The sequence below is a fragment of the Vigna unguiculata genome, chromosome 8, assembly GCF_037176805.1.
Source record: "Vigna unguiculata cultivar grain cowpea cultivar isolate G323 ecotype 2 chromosome 8, ASM3717680v1, whole genome shotgun sequence".
NCBI lineage: Eukaryota > Viridiplantae > Streptophyta > Magnoliopsida > Fabales > Fabaceae > Vigna > Vigna unguiculata.
In genome coordinates this window covers 21,322,694-21,335,354 of record NC_140799.1, presented here as the reverse complement: position 1 = coordinate 21,335,354, position 12,661 = coordinate 21,322,694, and the positions used below count along the sequence as shown (strand labels likewise).

The 12,661-nt window shown below is 38.9% G+C and overlaps 1 protein-coding gene and 1 pseudogene across 1 annotated transcript; one reads left to right on the top strand and one right to left on the bottom strand.

Moving 5' to 3' along the window:
- The first annotated feature begins 1,863 nt into the window (after nt 1-1,863).
- LOC114194953 (uncharacterized) lies at nt 1,864-10,491 on the top strand. The gene is made up of 2 exons (XM_028085354.2): nt 1,864-2,248; nt 10,430-10,491. The coding sequence occupies exons 1-2, from the start codon at nt 1,864-1,866 to the stop codon at nt 10,489-10,491; spliced, it is 447 nt and encodes a 148-aa protein (XP_027941155.2).
- A 601-nt stretch (nt 10,492-11,092) lies between these two features.
- Nucleotides 11,093-12,410, bottom strand: LOC114193124 (26S proteasome non-ATPase regulatory subunit 11 homolog pseudogene; annotated as a pseudogene).
- Nucleotides 12,411-12,661: the final 251 nt, after the last annotated feature.

The window sequence follows — 12,661 nt, the reverse complement described above, 5'->3', positions numbered from 1 at the left end:
GGTGTTGGGAATTCTCAAAGAGCATCAACTAGATGAGAAGTTATCAAAATGCGAGTTCTGGCTGAAGAACGTGCAATTCTTGGGGCATGTGATATCGGCCCAAGGGATAGTTGTAGATCTGGGTAAGATTGAGATAGTGGTGAAGTGGGAGAGGCCACAAAAAATTACTGAAGTGTGGAGCTTTCTAGGTTTAGCAGGATACTACAGGGGATTCGTGGAGGGTTTCTCCAAGATGGTGAGTCCACTGACACAGCTCACCAAAAAGGACCAGCCTTTCTCGTGGACAGATGAGTGTGAGGCCTGCTTTGAGGATATGAAAAGGAGATTGACTACCGCACCAGTGTTGGCTATTCCTAATATCGTGAAAATGTTTGAGGTGTACTGTGATGCCCCATATCAGGGACTTGGTTGTGTGCTGATGCAAGATAAATGACCTGTGGTATATGCATCGAGACAGTTGAAGGTGCATGAGAAAAATTACCCGACGCATGATTTGGAATTGGCGACCGTAGTATTTGCCCTCAAAACCTGGAGGCATTATTTGTATAGAGCACAGTTCCGGGTATTAAGCGACCACAAAAGTTTAAAATACTTAATTATTCAGAAGGAGCTAAATATGAGGCAGAGGCGCTGGATGGAATACCTGAAGGATTACGACTTTGAGCTGTTATACCATCCTGGTAAAGCTAATGTTGTAGCAGACGCCCTGAGCAGGAAGAGAGCCCATGTGGCGGCCATGATGATTAAGGAGTTGGAGCTGATAGAGAAGCTGCGAGACATGAATCTAGGGTTGGATGTGGGGGCAGATCACATGCGGTGTAGCATGTTGAGAATCACCAACGAGTTCCTAGACGAGGTGAGGGCAGAACATGGTAAGGATCAGGAGTTACAACTGATTATTCATGAGTTGGGCACTAATAAGAGAAAAGACTATAGGATGGGTAAGGATGGAATCCTACGATTCAGAGAGAGGGTTTGCATACCTGGGAGCCTTGTGTTGAGGAAGATGCTCTTAGAGGAAGGGCATAAGAGTCGTCTTAGCATACATCCAAGTATGACTAAGATGTATAAGGACTTGAAAGCGACCTTTTGGTGGACAGGTATGAAGACAGATGTGGCAGATTATGTAGCTTCATGCATGGTATGTAAGAAAAGAGGTCGGGTGGCACATTAGAGCCTCTGGACATTCCTCAGTGGAAATGGGACAATATTCCCAAGGACTTTGTTACACATCTACCGAGGTCAGTGAGAGGACATGACTCGATCTTGGTGATTGTAGACAGGCTGAGGAAGTGTGCACACTTCTTACCCAAAAATCAGAAGATGTCTCTGGACAAGCTGGCAGAGTTATATGTCAGAGAGATCGTCAGACTTCATGGTGTGCCAGCGAGTATTGTGTCAGATAGAGATCCGAGGTTCACGTCGAGATTCTGACAGTCATTCCAAAAGGCTTTAAGCACTCAACTGAGAATGAGCTCAATGTATCACCCTCAGACCGATGGGCAGTTTGAGAGAACTATACAGTCGTTGGAGGATCTGTTGAGGACTTGTATTTTAGATTACTTGGGTACTCGGAGTGATATGCTGCCATTGGTGGAATTTACTTATAATAATAGCTATCATTCCAGTATTAGAATGGTGCCATACGAGGATTTGTATGGTAGGAGATGCAGGACACCTTTGTGTTGGCAGCAAGATGGAGAGTCAATGGTCCTTGGGCCAAAGTTCTTACAGCAGACTACTGGGAAGGTGAGAGTGATATAGGATCGGATGCATGCAACTTAGAGCAGGCAGAAATCCTATGCAGATAAGAGGAGGAGGTCGCTTGAGTTTGAGGTAGGTGATCACATATTTCTCAAAGTGATGCCTACAACAGGTATTGGGAGAGCACTCAAGTCGAGGAAGTTGACTCCTCGAATCGACCCATACCAGATCACGAGGAGGATTGGACCTGCAGCGTACGAAATTCCCTTGCCACCACAATTGGCAAACCTACATAATGTCTTCCACGTGTCGCAGTTGAGGAAGTACATAGTGGATCCTACTCATGTGCTAGAGGAGGATGATGTGCAGGTGCGGGAAGACATGACGATTGGAGTTGGACCAGTGAGAATCTTGGATTCTCAAGTCAAACAGCTAAGAGGGAAGGAGATTAGAACGATGAAAGTTCTCTGGGATGAAACAACCCAGGAGATGACGTGGGAGATGGAGGATCTCATGAGGAAATCTTATCCTCACCTTTTCCCTGGTAAGTTCTCTTTTTCGTGGATGAAAACTTTCAAGGTGGGGGAATGTAAGACCCATAGAACTTAATTAATTAAATAAATAAATAATTAATAAATGCGGGTAGGAAGAACATTTATAACATTAAATTCTGATTGGTATGACGTGGAAAAGTGCTAGCTCAAGTGGTTGAGAGTACTTTCATTGTGTGAGAGGACTTGGGTTCAAGTCCTATGTATGCCATTTATGTGTTATGTAATTATTATTGTTTTAATAATATGTTCGAGCATGTTGAAATGATATAATACTTGAATTATATTAGTTAGCAAGAAATATGAATTGGCCTGATGGTTTAGTATTGACTTGACATTGGGGTATGACAGACGTTAGTTAGCTATTGTTCATAAACCTAGCTAGAGGCTAGAATGGTTGACTTGGAGGAACTGATATCATGTACATAAGGATCACGTAGTATATTACAAGGCATCATTTCTGACGGTTGTGTGGTTATGATTGGATTAAGTATGATACTAATAGGTAATAGTGACACTAGTCATAGGCTAGTATGAGATGCAGGAGTTGTGAGATTATTGAGGGGGACTGATATTAAGTTAAACAAACATGGGTATAATAGTATAGAAGCACCACTTAAGAGTAAGATTAGGGGGTGAAGCGATGACTGATAGGAGAAATTATATTTTGGAGGTATGCGACGGTATAATAAAGGTTTACAAAATAGTTGGAGTGTAGAAAAATTAGTACAACACGTTGTACTGGTATGGTGCCTGGCGGCTGGGTTCAGCCGCCAGGCAGTATCGATGGTCTAGAGAGCAACGTTCACACATGGCGCCTGGCGATAAAGAGCTTCTCGCCAGGCGATAACTGCAATATCAGTGGGCACCTGGATCTTATGCACTTGGCGATAAGGGTGGTTCCGCCAGGCGGTATCTGCAGCATTCGAGATTTCTGAGGTGCTTGATGCCTGGCGGTACGTGTCCCTCGCTAGGCGGTCTGGAAGCTAGTAGCGCTTAGCGGTACGTGTCCCTCGCTAGGCGTTTTGGATGTTGTAGTCTTAAATGTTGGATTCTGCAGCCGTCGTCTACAAGGCTTTTGGTGATGCTTCAAAGGTGGGATTGTTGGGTTCCTTGAGTTGAGCTCGGAACGTATCCCTTGAGTTGAGCTCGGGATAGGGGTTAACCACGTAGCATTCCTCGAGTTGAGCTTGGAATGGCATCCCTCGAGTTGATCTCGAGATGGTAGATGAACACGAGGAACCCTTGAGTTGAGCTCGAGTTGGCAAATGTTGTCGGTGTGAGTGTGCTGGTTGTGGCTAGTACGGATGGGTCTAGAGAGATTGCCCTCCTTAGTAGTTAACTGACGAGTTTGGTAGTCTTAGGACGTTGTGAACTATGTTCGTATTTGGGAACTCCACTTGGTAGTGCGGTGTTTGATCTGTGGCAATGGTTTCCTGCACGTGTTCTATCGATTGTGGCCAATAGGTATGGCAACAAGTTACCTTGAGGTAATCACTAAAAGAGGTAGAACACAAATGACCTGATTGTGGCCAAGGAAGATGAAATCGATAGAGGGATTTTGTTTGGCATGTTGCATGGAATATATAAGTCACTCATATATATGTACATGAATGTGTTTTGTATGCTTATTCTGTTAAGCTCACCCTATCTGCTTGTGTTTGGCGATGATCATGTGCGGTACACGTGAGCAGATGATGTTGATGTAGGTGGTGCTGGTGAGACTTAGCCACGGAGCGGGGATAGCATGGGAGTCTTTTTATTTATTATATTTGGAAATAAATTGTAAACTCTCATGAGACATTTTGGTTATTATCCCAGTTTAAAACACTATGGTTGTTTTATATTATTTTTTAGTTTTATACATTATGGAATTTTGGACTTGTCATAGATTTAATAAAAGTTTTAAATTTCCCGCGTTTTGGGAAATGAGGTTTTATTAAATGAAAATGTTTATTAAATCTTTATTTATTATTAAAATCCGTAATATACTGACGGGATGTTACATGCGTTGCGCTTGGTGGTGTGAGATGTCCGCCATACGATCTGGAACCAGGTTCCGCCTAGCGACGCGAGAGGCGCGCCAGGCGGTTTTGGTGCAAAGTTAGTTCGTGAGGAGGATATCTACACAACTTTAGGTGATGTTCATGATGCGATGCTTTGGTTGGGAGCCCAGTTACGAGCGTATCTTGTATTGGGGTAACACGTGACCACTCTAGGTTGTAGCCTGGTGGTTTAGGAAGTCCAGTGGAGTGTGCGAGATTGTGGCTCGTACGGCGAGGTTTCAGATGATTGCCCTATTCAGTGCATCTAATTGAGTTTGGTAGTCTAGGAACAACTATAGACTCTTGTTCGTTTTAGGAAACTCCACTTGGTGTCATGGTGCGAGGCCGTGGCAAATTTATTCCCGCGTGTGGACTATCAAGTGGTGGCCTGTAGTCGGAGGGGCGAGTACACACTCGTGCAGTAAAGATCGATCAATAAACTCACCAAAGGGTGTAGAATCAATAGACGTCTAACGAAAGAGTTGAAAGCCGAGGAACTGAGAAAAAGGGAAATTCGCTAACACGTTTTATAGTTTTGAGATGCTTTACTTAATGTAACGTTTTATTTGTTTATTTATATGAGCTCACCTATTTGTGTGTATTTGGCGATGATCGTGTAACTTATTACATGGGAGCAGGGATTGATGCAGGTGAGCAGGTGGATGCGTAGAGACAGAGTGGGAAACACTTGGGGATTTTCATTGGTTTTCTATGGGCAGATTTTGAATTATTTGTATTAGTTTTATAAACATTTTGTAGTTGTAATCCTTGAACGCCGTGAGTTTATTTTAGTTTGGCACGTTGAAATAAAAGTTTTAAATTTTCCCGCGTTTTCGGAAAAGGAATTATCATAAATGCGATTTTATACTTATATCCCTATTTTAATTATTTAAATTAGTAATATCCGATCGGGATGTTACACTAATTAAACATCAATAGAGGCTTTTGGAGTGGATGGCCCTAGTAGAAGACAACTCAAAAACATATAACGTTTTGACATGGACTTTTCAAGAGGAAGATTGTATTGGAGTAAAAATCATGGGCCAATAAGAATATGGTGTAGATGAAGCCTGAATGTATGGGTTAAATCCATTTGAACATAGACCAAGTCGCACATTGCGTGGATCAGACGTAAAGGTTGGATTTACGATCAAAGTGTTTCCAGGCTTCACCATCAAATGGGTGACGTAACATTCCTTGGCTTTGGTTTTCATGATGCCAAGTCATATGTGGCGGAGTTTGCGCCTTGATCCTTGATGAATAGGGCAATATCTTGGTTTGTGACCAAATTTACATTCAAGCAATGTTGCATCTTTTTTTCCACTATCATTGTCATAAAAGTGCATACAACCTCACACACAACAATCAATCTTCTTAGCCTTCAATCCCATCTTTGATACTAACTGCTTAGCGTCATAATAACTTTTTGGCAAACTCATATTTTATGTTGTAAGATCTAACAAAAGTTTCGTGAAAGCATCTAAGCATTAGTTGGGAATATTCCAATTAGACTTATAAGACAGAAGTCTAACACATACTGAGCATTTAGAGTCTGTTGCCCCTTCAAATAAAGGTTGATTTGCCTCCACCATCAAATTATAAAACCTTTAGGTGGATTCATTAGGACACTCTTCTAAGTTAGTGTCGTTGGGTTGTTGGGCTAATTCAAATTGACACAAAGCATTATTCACCATCTCTTCCATGGCACACAATTGCTCCATTTCAACAGTACGTACATCATCTCTAAGTATAGAATTATCACCTTCATGTAAATCAACATGTGGCATATCTTCATCTTGTAATGTTCAAATCCAGTAATTTTGTATGAACCCTTTTTTATAAAGGTGAACTTTGACAATCTAATTTGTCAAAATCCTTGTATAGTCACACTTAATGCAAGGGCATCAAATCTCACCTTCAAGTTCAAAATATTTAGACTGTCTTATTGTTCAGACAAACTCTTTAGCGCCTATCACAAAAGACTCCTTCAATCCTCTTTTTCCACTATAACAATGATCATACATCCAAGCACAATTCAAAGGAGCTTTGCGCATGTTCTATAAAACAATAAACGCCTCAAATTAGAATGTAAAAGGGAGAATTGAAATTTGGTGAGACACATGTCCCTCCTGTATTTGTTAAAATCATGTCATTGTGGGGATATATCTCACTTATTAAGTAAGATATCTTAAGTGTAGCATAAGGCTCTAGTCAATATAAGTTGCTCCTAAAATGTAGCATAGGGACAACTGAAGTGTCAATCCTAGGAAACTTAAGTTATTAGTAGCTATTTTGTTGCTTAATTTACCACAAAAACTAAGAAGACTATGGGGGAAAATGTTAAATAGGATAAAAGGATGTAAAAAAACTCATGCAAAGTGATAAAAAAAATGATAAAAGGGAATGTTCAAAACTGCAACAACATGTTATAGTATAAAATGTGAATGAAATGGTCAAATTAATGTGATAATGAAGTTAGAAGGATTTAGAATGATCAATGATTATGTAAAACATTAAGGAAATATGAATAAGACAAGTTCGAATCCCTAGAGTTACCTAAAATAGTGTGTATAAATGTGAAAATGAAATTTCTTTGATAAAATGCCATGGTGAAAACATAATGTATACTAAGTGTTTGACAAAAGTCATATGAGAACTGAAGATGAAGATTGTGCAGTATCAATGATTGGATCACATTTAAAATCATAAAACTTACTTAAATGCAAATGCAGAACTGATCAAATGTAATGAAATCACGAATTCAATATGTTAACCAATCTTATGCAGCAAAAACACTAGAAATAAAGTGATTTTAAGTTGTTAATTGTGAGTTCTCAGCCTAGATTTAGTTTAAGAATCAATTTAGGTTAGTTTCATCAATTTAGCTTAATTATGCTATTTTATTGGAATTTTAGTCTAGGTTTTAGAATTAAATCCAAACTTTAGTTCTCATAGGATTTGGACTGGGGCAAGTGTTAAGATGATGTATGAAAATACTTTTTTATTTGTTGTAAGAGAAATGATTGAGAAGCATATGTATTTTTTGCAATTGCTAAGATGATGTATAACCTACACACCCCTTTTATTCTACAATTTAGATTAAGCCAATGCTTCTATGGAATCCTCCAAAGCACTACTTATTTTCTTTCATTTGTTTGTTGCAGTAACCTAATTTAGTTAGATTATTTTTTTTTCGCCAGCTCAAAATAAAGCAAGCATTGGTTAGGTTCTATTTAATTCCATCAATGCCCATTTTGATTCCTATGCCTAACTTAATATTGGTAGGGTTTTATAGATAGTTGTATAAGCTACTATTAGTGATGTATTAAGTTGTTGTTAGTGATATATGCAGAAACAAGGTTATACAAAACGTGATAACTATTGATTTACATGGGCAACACATGAAACAAGCAATGAGAATGATAGCATTGATTGATTAAACATGATGCATAAGTTATGTGCATCAACTTGTTCTGTCATATTAGATTAACTAGTAATATGATCAAAATGAAGGGAAGAATATGGAGGTTGGACTAAATTGAGTCTAAATCCATATTTTTAAGAACTAGGTTTTGCATGTTTCTTAAAGTAATAGTGCTATTTTTGTAATTTTACATCATCATTATAATATGTATCTATAAGATGTAATATAAAGTGACTAAATATTATATTTATTATTATCAGTTGAAGAAAATGCAATTGATGTAGGAGGTGGGCATAACTTGGGTGAAAGAGTTAGCGTAAGTGGGGAAGATAGGACTATAGAAGAGATGTGTAATGGTCTTGGTTTGAATGTAGAACTAAAATAGGGGCTTCAAGAAAATAATGATCAGAACCTGGGTGGCACTCAAGAAATTAATGATACATTACATGGGGTTGATAAAAGAACAAGTTATATAGTTCAAGAAATTTGATTAGTGGGAAAGTAGCTGAGGCTTGTGTTGTAATAGATCCTTCCTCTTAGATTGATTGTGAAAGTGGAGAAAATACGAAATTGGAAGCAAAACCTAATGATTCAAGTCTGAGCAATGTATCTAAGAGAGTGACAAAAGGAGTGTTTGACATCAATAAAAATTCATGTGTGATTGATATAAAATTCATATGATTCAAGATTAAAGGAAACATGTAACTGCTGCCTTTTTTAGTACTTGTTTATTTCTATTGTGCATAGCAACGAAGGTTCCAGGTTAGGAGGACAAAATGAAGCAGGAATGGTAGGAATGGGATGGTAGTTTCCAAACGGATGCATAAATCTGTTTTAGGAATCCAAATATGTCGTGCATATTATATTCACGCAACCACTTCATACAAAACAACAACAGGTATAAAGTGTTGTGAATAATCAAAAACAAAACTACACGAAATCAAGAATAACACATTTAGTCCAAAACTACACGAAATTCCTAATCAAACCACATCATCCAACCAAAAATAGTTAATTAGGACTTAATTAGGGCTGGCGAGAGAAAGGGGAAAATGGACACACCTAGCAATGACTAAGCTCTCTCGTAGACACCTCCCATTAACGTTGCTTCAATACACGCGACTACTGGCATGGAAAACATAATCCAACCAGAGTGACAACAAATGGAGAAATAAACTACAGAACAAAAATGACCGGTGAGACAACGACTTACCATTAGCGGCCAAAGACAGTGAGATCGAGGGAGGACGACGACAGGCAAAATGAAATGTGGGACAATATTGAAATTGGGGGTAGGGGAAAGTGAAATTCAATTCTAATTTCATTGAGGACTTTACCGACGGATATAATCCATCGATAAATTATTCAACTATATCCGTCTGAAAATTTGAAATATCAATAAATGTGTTCGTCTGTAAATTATTTAACTATATCCGTCGATAAATTTGTCCGTGAATCCGTTGATAAATCTAAAAAACCGATGGAATAACATCCGTCGGTATATATCTTTCGGTAATTTACGATTTTCTTGTAATGGCATGAAATGATGGTAACTATGATCGTGTATTGAATGATATGACGTGAAATTATTGAAAACATTTACTAAAGTGCTATATGAATTAAGGATCTTTGGAGATACCACAATGGATACGAGAAAGTTTATATTATTAATGTGTTATATTTCTATATAAGATTTTAATGTCCTTGATTATTTATCTAACACTACAAGAATGCACGATTTTAGCGTCAAAATTATGGCGTCAGATTAGTGTAGGACTCAAAATACGTCGGCCAGATCCATGCAAAACCGACGATAACCAAAAAGTTATTTAGAAACAAAAATTATCTATTCGTAAAAATGAAAAAATAATTAATTTTAGATTCTCGTCGGTTTGGTCGGCACAAATCAACCAATCAATTGCGTCAGATGGCCCACGCATAACAAATTCAATTGTTTGCGTCGGCTGGCCCACACACACACTACTGAGATAAAAAAAATTAAACTTTAGGTTAAATTATAGGGGGAAAACATTAGATCTCACTTTTCCCCCTTTAGCTTTCCCCTTCCCTCGAGTCCGCCTCGATGTTTCCCTCATTCTATGTGGCATGCGTTTTCTTTCATGAGTGGCGAAACTTCATCGAGGCAAGTGGGCGACAAGAACAATACTTCAATGAGGCTAGTTCTTCGAAGACTCCACGTGCTGCGAGGAGGCGAGGTTCTGTGACGACGCGAGTTGCTCTCGCAAGGCGAATGTCATGACGAGCATGGAGGCTTGGGCGAGAGAGGGTGCGCCGATGAGCTTCCTTCACCTTGCAACTTCTCTTTAGCAACACAACCAACAACTCTCTTCTTTGCCACGAAGGGTATTTTCATAAACGCGATTTAGGGATTTTCGTTCGAACGTAGCAGATTTTTGAAGCATCCAAGTTAGTGATTGTACTCCTATTGATTGAACATTACTACATTGTTGATTGAATGCCTATTGATTGAGTAATATTTTGGTTAAGATACAAATTAGGTTTTTAGAATAAGCTTTTTAAGTGGATTTGTCTTCTTTGAATTTTAGACTTGTAGATTTTTGTGCGACTGTAATTTGATATAATTAAAGTCACAATTTACTTAATTTTGTGTTTCAAATTTTGCTTCTAAATGAATCAAATGATATCCTGAATTTGTGGATTGCTTGAAATGTGTCTGGATGCAGGTTTTGGTATTATTGATGCAGATTTTGCGATGTGCCTGGAAACAAAGATTTGTGTGGGCTAAGCTCACGCCAACAATTATAGAAAAACTTGTTTGTGTCGGCTAAACTCACGCAAATCCCTTTGTTTTAGATATTTTATTTCAATCATTCGTGAGCTTGGCCTATGCACAGAGAATCATTCGTGGGCTTAGCCCACACAAAATTTTGAAAAATTTTCAGGTGTTCGTGGGGTTTACCCACGCATACAAATTTATTATTATATTTTTTATGTGTTTTCGTCGGTTGAACCGACGATAAACAAGCATCAAATGTTTGTTCCCATTTAGTCAACGCAAATGAGCTTTGCATCCAGAAATAGGCATGGTCCATGTTGTCATCGCTTGACTGACGCGATCATCCTTTTTTCGTCGGTTTTGTACTAGTGTTGTCCGTTTTTGGCTCACGAAAAAAGCCTACATTCTTGTAGTGTAACTATTAATATAATTATAACATTATTGAATACTATGGCTGGCCCTTCAAAATGTTCTTAAAAACATTTATTACATTACAATAGTACAGCTCCCCAAGTAGTTTGGAGATGAATGGACTCAACAGCCACAAACTGTTTTGAGTCCAACAAATTCGAGAAAAAAAATGATATCGTACTAATTGTAAAGTGAAGGTAAGGAAAGTAAGTATCACTGCAGTCCAAATAAAGTGAGGGATAAAGAGCTTATGCAATTATCTTGGCAGACCTGGCATAAAGACTGTCCACGACCTTCTCAATATTAGAAATGGTTTGGAAGGTTGAAGTGTATAAGGCATCTGTTTCGGGATCATCAAATATCACAAGGCATCCAGATTGATCCAATTTCCCGCCCAACTTCTTGTCCAAAATCATCTGATACAACTTTCGCTCCACATCATCAACAGGAAGCCCAATTAGTTCAGAAACGTGTACAATCTCTACCCTTGAGAAAGGTTCAACCAATCTGCGAAGCTTGTATTCCAGAATAACACCATCCAGGGATGAAAGGTGTCTGAAGATATTTGCGTCTCCCTCAAACTTAGGCTTGTAATTTCGCAAAACGATTTGGAATAATTGCAGAGATCGCCTGCAAACAGCGTCAGCTACGATTCTCATGGCAGCCAAGTCGGTTGTAACACAAGTAGCTCCAAATGATATAAGTTTGGGCACAAGTTGAGCTTGATCCACCATGATCTTACACAACATCATGTATTTCAGGCTAAGTACCACCCTGGGGTCTTCTTTCTCGGCAATAGAACAGAAATGCCCAAAAGCTTCACGGAAATAACTGTATGCAGTATTGTAATCCTTCTCCTCCGCATAAAGAATCCCACTCTGTAAATCTATGGCACCTTGTTGAGCTAGAGGAACATTAATAGCATCTGCAGCTGTTCTTGCAGCTTTTATGGCGGCTTTTCCCTTTGGAAGGCTTCTCAAGGAAAAGTGTAGCTTGCTTTCAAGCAAGTGTATTTCCACAAGTAGATTCTTGTCATCTATTCTCGTAAGCTCTTTGATCAGGCCACTATTGAGGAGAGCCAAAGCTTCGGAATATTCCTTATTTTCCTCAAGTAGTGCTGCGAGTCTTCTCTCAAGTCGCAGCCTCAGAAATCTACGCCTTTCAGCACGAGCCCATTGCACCATATCTTTACAGATTGTAATTTGTAGATCAGAACTCCCTGGTATTTCACCAACAGAATCAATTACTCTCCTCATAACTTTTGCCGTTTGTTCCGTTGGAATCAAGGAAAAGAAGAACCTCAAATGAGTAAGAAGGCTGCGCAGATCCACTGCCCTATTCTCTTCCGTGAACTGCTCAATGAGGTGTACGATGGCTACCTCTTTGATGCTCAAAGTAAACGAGGTAGAAGAAGGATCACGAAGTACCCGACAAAGAATGGATATTTTCTCATATGGGTCTTGGGTTTCCTCTGCCAGAATAATTGACTCCACTGTGGCTGGAAAATAAGAATCCATGGTTGCTGCTTGCAAAGAGAAACATATTTGGTAAAAACGATCAAAACCTGAAAGTTAACGACCTTTGCACCAGTATACATTCTTGAGTGAAAATTATTATGACCGAAAAAGACTTCCCACCACAAAATCAACCATAGCAAAGCCAGTACATAGTTACCCTCAAGAAAATAAAAAGACAGATTGCAAAGAAGACATTAAGGTTTGCTAGTGCAATCTAAAGTTCTAAAGACTTTTCACATTTCTGAGTGGCG

Bases quoted from the DNA above. Each gene is read 5' to 3' on its own strand.
- LOC114194953 (XM_028085354.2), top strand. From the start codon at position 1,864: ATGCCTACAACAGGTATTGGGAGAGCACTCAAGTCGAGGAAGTTGACT. The intron at 2,249-10,429 runs GTAAGTTCTCTT...GTCTGGATGCAG, and splicing joins TTATCCTCACCTTTTCCCTG to GTTTTGGTATTATTGATGCA.